Here is an 8,984-nt window from a genome sequence, read left to right as displayed (position 1 = left end):
CTGTGGGGTACTCACCCTGTAGGTTGTCAGTTGTTGTTGCAATCCGAGTTCAGTTGGGGTGGTTGCGGGCTGGGTTGGGCGGCCCCCCGCCGGGTCGTTGCGATCGCGATTGGGCGGGTGGTCTGCGGACAGGTCTCTTTGTCGCGCTGCTGGTGCCGGGCGGCTTTGGTGGGATGGAGCCTCTCCGCTCCAGTGGAGAGTGAGGGGTGGGGGTGGGATCCTCATGGAGACTCCCGGCTGGTAGGTTTCTCTGTTCCTGGCGATCCGCTGTTCTGCAATCCAGTACCTGGTGATCTGCAAGCAGCCCCCTGTGTCTCTGTGGCTCTGGCAGCCCCCGCCGGGCCGGCTGGCCGGCGGCTTGGCGCACTGCCGCGCGGCCAGTAAAGGTTGGGGGAGGGGTCTTCGCTCTTCTCTGTTCTGAATTTCTTCTTTTCCTCTCTTTCTTTTTTTGTTATTTTCCACCTCTGGTTTTTCTCTGAGTGTTCATCTTTTTGTTGTTGTCGGTCTCTTGGGGAGATTAAGCATTGGAACTCGAACTCTCTTTTTGGTTGGAGAGAGCTGTGGCGTTTCCCTACTGCCCCGTCGCCATCTTGGTCCCCCCCTCTAAGCAATTTCTTAATCCCCTTCCCCCTTCCTTTTTTTTTTTTTGCCGGTCCTGGAGCTTGAACTCTGAGCCTGGACACTGTCTATGAGCTTCTTTGTACTCAAGGCTAGCACTCTACCACTTGAGCCACAGTGCCACTTCTGATTTTTTCTGAGTAGTTTATTGAACATAGAGTCTCATGGACTTTTCTGCCCAGACTGGCTTTGAACAGCAAACCTCAGATCTTAGCCTCTTGAGTAGCTAGGATAACAGGCATGAACCACTGGCACGTGGGTTTTAAACCACTTTTCATGTTAATAATCAATTAACTTTTAACAAGAACTGCTTACAGAGATGATTATCATAAATATTGTTTGAAAGCCTAATTCTGTACATTTCTTTGGTCCTTATTTTTGTGAAAAAATTAAGTGACTGGAACAAAAAACAATGGACATTCATATAAGTGCCAGAGAAAATGTGAAGAATTCAACTTTTAAATGATAACTTTTAAATAAGTTTTCAGTGTTTGTTTCAGAACTTATTAAACTGAAACCGCACTGAGTCATTCAAGACACTGTATTTAGGAAAGCAAAAAGATACTTTATGGAACGGTTTCAAATTTACTATTATCTAGGCCACTCAGGACTCTTCCAGAAATATGATTCTGTGGCTAAGTTTCAGGTTGCAAGAATTATAGCATACAAATTCGAGAATGAAGGTAACATATCATCTATCAAATACCCCAAACAGTGTAACTTGGGATGCAGAAAATAACAAACATAGCTGCTATAAAAGTGCACACAATATATGATGTTTGAATGCTGATCTGGATTGAAATTCGTTGTAGTCTAAATTCTTTGACAAATAAGTAATGCATGAAGTTTATCTGCCAATGTAGGATTCAGACGACAAGCCTTTAAAAGCAAAGAGAGAAGAGAGTTACTTGTGTCTTTTTTATTTCTTTTTAATTTTGCTTTTTTTTTATGTTGTTTCAAGAATAGTACAGTAATATAGTGGAGGGTGTTGCAATGCTAAGGATTGAACCTAGTACCTTCCTGCTAGGCAAGTACCTTCTTGCTAGGCAAGTACTCTATCTCTGAGCTATGTTCCCTCCTGCAAGGAATTGCTTTTTTTCTATTTTGATTTCCTACTTAATATATGAGCTTTCAAATTACCTATGTGAAGCAGGTTATAGTCAAAATATCATTGATATTTTGAAAGAGATGAAACTTGATCAAGGGCAAGAATAAGTAAAATAGTGTTTACTTTTGCCTCAAGGGTGTTATAGTTCATTGAATGGCAAAATCTAAGGTCTTATTTTCAAATGCAGTTTTACTTTAAATAGTGATGCGATTTCTCAAATATCAAGCATTTCACAGATGTCAGAGATTATCTGGCACAAACCCTATTCTTTGCAGAAATTGTTCAGTGCTCAAAACAGTCACCAGATATTTGCTTGGTTGTTGCCTCCTGGTAGAAAGTCATTAAGGAGAAAGCTTTTGTTTTTGTTTTCTAAACTGCTGAATTAGAGTCCTCCTTACATTCAGCTGAAATTTCCTGTACTTTAGAACCATTGAAAGGTCCTGGGAATTACAAAATCCTTCAAAACCCTAAGAAGCAAAGCAGTTGGCAGAGTCACCCAGCCTGACAGTGGCAGTACCTTATTGTAACACCTTCATTGGCTCTGGTGCTGCTCCTGACCCCACATTTACTTTTCTATACATGCTAATCCATATGGTGAAGCTTGCTCTCAGAACCTTGTCACGTTTCACTCTGAAACATTCTCCGTTTCTCTTCTCATGCTTCCTATATGCTTATTCCGGACTCTGAATGCTGGGGAATGTTCCCCATTTTAGCAGCATCCCCTAGTGAATACTGTATTCTAGATGTCTTACTAGAGCTGAGTAATGACTTGTCATCATCTATGAGTTATAGAGGATTATTATATGGGAAATATTGCTGTCATTGTAGTCTGTTGTACTGCTTTTCAGGCTATATATAACAAATTTCAAGCTATGTCTTACCCAGATTTTTCTTTGCCTTTGTTTATTTAGAAAGTGGGGATCATAGGATAGGTTGAACCTGAACTCGACTTGGTTTGAAACTGTTACCATATTACCATTTAGACTTTCTAAACATTAACAAAGATGACTTTTTAAACATATATACTTCTCAGAAGAATAGGGTAGTGATAAGTATCCCACAGTTTTGTGTACTGTTTCTATATTTCTGTGGTTACCAGATGTGTTGATACTTTGAAAGTTTTATTTATTTTATTTTTATTTTTATTTTTTTTTGGGTCCGGTCATGGGGCCTGAACTCTGGGCCTGGGCGCTGTCCCTCAGCTCTTCAGCTCAAGGCTCTACCACTTGAGCCACAGCGCCACTTCTGGCTTTTTTCTTTTTGCTTATGTGGTGTTGAGGAATCGAACCCAGGGCCTCTGGCATGCAAGGCATGCGCTCTACCACTGAGCCACCTTCCCAGCCCTGAAAGTTTTAATTCCAAGCACAATCAGTGTTCCCAAACTTGCCTGTACATTAAAATCTATTAAGAGAGCGTGGTCCTCACTTTCTGCTGGTCCCCAGTTCTTCACAGCTTTGGAATGAAGCCTTCAGCACAGACAAGTTTTGGAATCACTACGATCATGTCAGACCTCAGACTAAGAAAATTCTTCCTCTGCTCAAGCTCAACAATTGGTGCTGTATACAAGTTGCCTTACAAAAACTAATGGCATAATGTCAATTTGCACTCCAGAATGTCATGGATCTAAATCAGCACAGGATTTTTGGTTTGGCATAGGTTTGAGGATTTTGTTTTTATTTTTGTCCTTTTTAAAGAATGCTAATAACCTATCAGGGTTGTGTGAAAGTCATCTGTAAGTCTTAGAACATCTTTTACTAGACAGGCTATCTGCATAATGATTCCCATAGACAAAAACAATAATCCATGAAATTAAGTCTTAATGAAAAACCCAGCCTTTCTATTGAGTAATTTGTAGTTGGTTCTAGAGCTTACTTTGGAGAAATAGAGTTTAGCTGTCACTTCATCTTTTGTGATGCCTAAGCCAAGCTGAAGACACCGAGCATAATAGAAAGACGCCAGGGCCATGCCTCTCTTGATGAACTCGGGGAGACAGTCGGTGACCTGAGCTATCATGGGGATCTCGTGAACTTCGTCGTAGTCGGCAATCCTGACAGGACATTAAAATTCAAAATTAAGAAACCCATGGAAACTTAAATCTGGATGATGGCCACATGGACCAGAAAACACTTAAGAAACTAGCACAAAAATGCTTTAGAAATGAGCAATGAAAGCTGGGTGCAAGTGCTTAAATCCTAGCAACTCAAGAGGCTGATATGTGAGGCTCTTTCTTTGAAGCCAACCCAGACAGACAAATCCAAAAATGATTTAACTCTCAGTAACTACCCTGACATTTCAGGAGGCCGCAGGAGGGATTATGGTTCTAGTAAGCTGGCAAAATTTTTTCAAGCCCCCATCTCAACAGAGAAAGCTGGGCATGGTGGTGTGCATCTGTCATTCCAACTACAATGGAAATCACAACTAGGAAGAATTCAAGCTGGCCCTGGCAAAAATGAGAGTAATCAGAGCCAAAATGGTTGTATGTATGGCTAAAACAGCAGAGCACCTGCTAAGCCCTGAGTCAAGCCTCAGTACCACCACACACATACACACAAAAATTTTCTCTGTAAGTACTTTATATACGTTTTGTTATATTCCTGCTGTAAAGGTATTTTCTTACAAATTAAGCAGTTGATGTTTTAAAAAGTTAAGAAATTTGTTTCAGCTACAGTACTGAAATCCTGCATTAATGGCATAGAACTGTGTTATCGAGTATGGCAGCTGAGAGCCGTGTATTGCTACTTAAACAACATAAAATGGACTAAGACAATCACCTTTTGGAAAACGTAACACACTTTGTAAAAAATTTCATCTTGTAGTAATACTCCACCAAAATCCCTTGGGCATAGACATTCCCACGCTCTGCTGCTTCTCGTAAGCAGTTCAGGGCAACTTCAGTGTTCTGGGGGATGCCTTGTCCATAAAAGTACATGAGACCAAGTGCACCCTGGGATTCCAGATTTCCATTGCCGCATGCTTCTGAATGCCAGTAAAATGCCTAAGAAAGAGCACAATGTTGTCATTAACAAGGGGGAAGGTCACTGTAAGTTTCTACACACATACACACACACAATGTATTTCAACTAATCCCCTCCATGTTCTTTTATTCCACTCCCAATAAAATTTGAACTAGTTTCATCGTTCTATTTTCATATATGCCAACAGACTATATCAATCTATTTCAACCATACTCATCCTCTTCTACTCTCATTAGACTGTTCCCTCTAATATCCATCCCCCCACAAAAGTGCCCGTGTGTTTCCTCTCCACATCAAACCCCCTTTAATTTTAATTCTTTGTATGTTTAACTTATAGGATCATTCCTCAAGTCTAAGGCAGTATTATTTTATTCATACTTTAGGAGGATCTGAGCCTTAGTGTCAGGACTGTCCCTCTTTTTTTTTCCAGCTTTTATAATACATTGTATAACTTTTTATAGCACTCACAATATTCTCACATCATAGTTTTCTTCAGTATAGGTAGGGATCAAATCAGTCAATAAGAAGAAAGGGAAATAATACCTTCTGTAAATCTTTTGGTTCTTTTGTTGAATAATACAGTCCTAGGGTACTTTGAGCTTTCACACTAGCTTTTGGATTTCCATTGTCTGCAGCAAAAAGCCACAGTCTAAAAGAGAAACAAGGCAAGTTATTCTTTGCTTTAGCATTTTGTGAAAACAAAATTTTGTTTTCAGGTAGACTCACCTTTCAGCTTCTTCTTCTGATCGTTTAACACCTCTTCCTTCAAAGTAAGCTCTTCCAAGGTTGTAAGCAGCAGCAAATTTTAAGTGTCCTGTTTTGGGACATGGGGAATCAAGAATTTTCTTCATACATTCCACTCCTTTATCCTTCCACAAAGTAAAAGAACAAACAAAAAAATCCCCTGATTTTTAGTTTTACTTCAACTGTATTTTGACACGACGTGTAAAATAAATCTATGCCGAAGGGATAATTGTTCTATATTTTCAGGGCTGGAGTTAAAGAAAGATAGAAATAATGAAAGTGCATCTTGGTGGCATATGCTTATGTCCCAGCTACTTGAAAGGTAGGTAGAGATTAGGAAGACTGTGGTTCTAGGCTAGCCCAGGAAAAGTTGATTGAGAACCCATCTCAACCAACAAATCTCGGTTTGGTGGTGAATGCCTATCCTTGCAGCTATATGAGAAGCATAGTGTGGGTATATTAACTTCCAGATTGGGGTAGAACTAGTCATAGGAGATTGTAAAGCCAGAGACAATTCTCCATGAAGGGCAAGCCTCTTATCAGGCAGAAATGATTGATAAGCAAACTTTTAGCCTAATGACTTTATTTATTTTTGTCAATTGTGGAGCTTGGACTCTGGGCCTGGGCACTGTCCCTGAGCTCTTCAGCTCAAGGTGAGAGTTCTACTAGTTGAGCCACAGCTCCACTTCTGGCTTTCTAGTGGCTTATTGGAGCTCAGAGTCTCACAGACTTTCCAGTCAGGGCTGGCTTTGAACCATGATCCTCAGATCTCAGCCTCCTGAGTAGGATTACAGGCAAGAGCCACCAGCACCTGGCAGCCTAATGATTTTGAATGTTCTTTCTGACTTTAATACCTGACTCAATCAGTTATGTATTTATAATGAATATTTGTATATGGTGGTAGAATTTGGAGCAATGGGGTTTGAACTCTGGGCTTGGGCACTAACCCTGCACTCTTCAGCTCAAGGGGAGCACTCTACTGCTTGAGCCACAGCACCACTTCCGGTTTTCTAGTGGTTAACTGGAGATAAGAGTCTCACAGATTTTTCTGCCTGGACTTGCTTTGAACCGTGATCCTCAGATCTCAGCCTCCTCGGTAGCTAGGATTACAGGTGTGAGCCACCAGTGCCCGTTTCTAAAACACTTTTATAACTACTGAAAGAAGGAAATAATTTCCATGGTACATTAGAGATGTACCAGACTCAGACTCAAAAAAAGTTCATGGAAAATTGACAATATAATTTGTCATCCAAGTTTATCTGATTTTCTCACTATTTGTTTCTAACCTAGTATCTCAAGAAAATAAAAATCTACAGATATCGTTATACTTACACAGTGTATACAAATTCAACTTCTAAGATCATTAAGCTTAGAAGAAATAAAATAGTTTCAAAGATTCTGTTGTTATTTATGAGAACTATGTTCAGAAAAGGATTGCCTCTTTCCTTCCCTGTCCCTTAATAAAGTGAACCTCTCAGTGGTAGAGTTAATATTTTCCAGAACAGACAAACTGACCCAAATGATAGCCAATTAACAAGAAACTCTAACAGATTTTTTTTCAACATGTGAGCAAAAATATAATTGCCAATTCAACATTGAGGCAATTCCTTACAATAACCCAACTTACAATAACCCAACTTTATTAAGTGTAAAAGAATTGATGGAAAAAATTAAGCACTTTTCTAGCATTGGAGGTGAGTCATTCAAAGTAAGCACAAAAATTCAATAGAGACAGGCTCATTACTTTTTGATAGTTTCAAAAAGCATCTGGAAGGATTTTGGAGATAAGCTACAAGGCTAGGGATAGAGTTGGTGAAGGAAAAGAAAAAAAAAGACGGGCCAGAAGGAATCAATTTTGTTTCAGGTGTAAATGGATATTAATATACTTTATGCTATAACCTTAAGTACAAAAATACAAAATTAGATATATTACTAAAGCATAATTTTGTTGTGTATGGTGCCAATCCAGGGGCTTAAACTCAGAACCGAGGTGCTATCACTGAATAATTGTGCTCAAGGTTAGTCCTCCACCACTTGAGCCACAGCTCCACTTCTGGCTTTTTTTTTCTTTTTTGGTGGTTAAATTGTGATGACCATATCATGCACTTTGCTGCCAGAGCTGGCTTCAAATCACAATCCTCAGATCTCAGCCTTCTGAGTAGCTAGGCTTATAGGAGTGAGCCGTCAGCATCTGGTTTAAAACATAATTTTATTGTATCAAATAATCCACTGGCAATGAAATCTTAGGCACTGTGAATCAGATAGTAACTTACAGCATTAGGAGCAGTCCCCAGTCCATCATAATGCATTACTCCTAGCTGGTATGTTGCTTGATGATCATTCTCCGCAATTTCTTCAAACTGTTCTAATGCTTCTTGATACCATCCCTGCAAGCCCCAAGAAACAGTTCATTGTTTTATAATGGCCCAAAAGTTATCCCAAACTGAGGCACCAAGAGGTTATTTGTGCCCAAGAACAGTTAACAAGTTAATAACACAATCATACTGGACCCAATGGCCAAAGGTGGGAAGTCATGCTCTTAGCCATCTAGGAGGGATAAGTTCATACTAACTCATGAACAAAAACTTGTCTCCAGGATAAGTGAAGGTGCCATCATCAAAATATTAGCAGGAAAATGGGATATGGGTGAACAACTGCCCAAATATTAAATTTGAAATCATGAGGGTTTGTGACAGTCTCCTCTCGGATTTTCTCTCAAGTTCAGTGGAGAATCAGAGCTATCTTACTCAACTCCAGTTGATATCTTGCATAGCTTTTCTGAGGTCTACTTCCCAGGCCATCTCAATAGAAAGTCATTAAAAAGGGAAATAACCTTAGCCAGGTGCAGGGGGCTCACACCTAGAATCCTAGCTACTCAGGAGGCTGAGATCTGAAGATAATGGTTTAAAGCCAGCTCAGGCAGGAAAATCTGTGAGACTCTTCTAATTAAGCAGCAAAATGTCAGAAGGGGATCTGTGGTTCAAGTGACAGAGTGGTAACCTTGAACAAAGAAACGTAAGGCACAGTGCCTAAACCCTGTATTCAAGCCCTAATATTGTGTGTGGCGGGAGGGGGGTGGAAAGTGGGGGGGGGATGGCGGGGATTGCCTCTTCACATTCTGTAGGAACACATAAAGCTACTTTTAGCACTAGATAAAAGGTAGGCCTTGAATTGTTATTATATGAAGATATTTTATAGATAATATCGAGAAATTATAAACACTATGCTTTAAATTTGTTCTGAGAAACTGATTTTGATACCAAAATGACTCCCTTAAATGATAATGTTCTTAATGAAGAAAATTCAGGTATCTCCTTTAGATGGTTAACACTATATCATTCTTAAAGCTACAGCCATAATGTAATTGATTTCACAGAATTTCCTTGGTGTAATAATGAAAAGAAGTCTTCTTGAAATTTTGATATGAACATCTGATAACAGATAGATGTTTTTGGATTTTGAACCCAGGATGTTGCCATACTAGCCAAGTAATATCATTGAGTAATGCCCCAATAGTGAGTCACTAACAATAAGATTAA

At 39.7% G+C, this 8,984-nt stretch overlaps 1 protein-coding gene across 1 annotated transcript in view; it reads right to left on the bottom strand.

Annotated features, from left to right (window-relative positions):
* Positions 1-1,004: 1,004 nt before the first annotated feature.
* The window catches only part of LOC122126784 (LRP2 binding protein), an 18,206-nt gene continuing 10,226 nt past the window's right edge, over positions 1,005-8,984 (bottom strand). Inside the window, exons 5-10 of the mRNA XM_042701290.1 lie at positions 7,719-7,832; positions 5,428-5,570; positions 5,245-5,350; positions 4,498-4,721; positions 3,599-3,773; positions 1,005-1,497 (exon numbers count right to left, since the gene is read on the bottom strand). Coding sequence (XP_042557224.1) covers positions 1,432-1,497; positions 3,599-3,773; positions 4,498-4,721; positions 5,245-5,350; positions 5,428-5,570; positions 7,719-7,832 — 828 coding nt within the window. The 3' untranslated portion in view covers positions 1,005-1,431. The remainder of the gene's footprint in view (positions 1,498-3,598; positions 3,774-4,497; positions 4,722-5,244; positions 5,351-5,427; positions 5,571-7,718; positions 7,833-8,984) is intronic.

Source organism: Dipodomys spectabilis, unplaced genomic scaffold (genome assembly GCF_019054845.1).
Source record: "Dipodomys spectabilis isolate Male_0828 unplaced genomic scaffold, ASM1905484v1 ptg000009l, whole genome shotgun sequence".
Taxonomy (NCBI): Eukaryota; Metazoa; Chordata; class Mammalia; order Rodentia; family Heteromyidae; genus Dipodomys; species Dipodomys spectabilis.
Note: the sequence above shows the minus strand (reverse complement) of the source record. Positions and strands in the feature narration are given on the sequence as shown.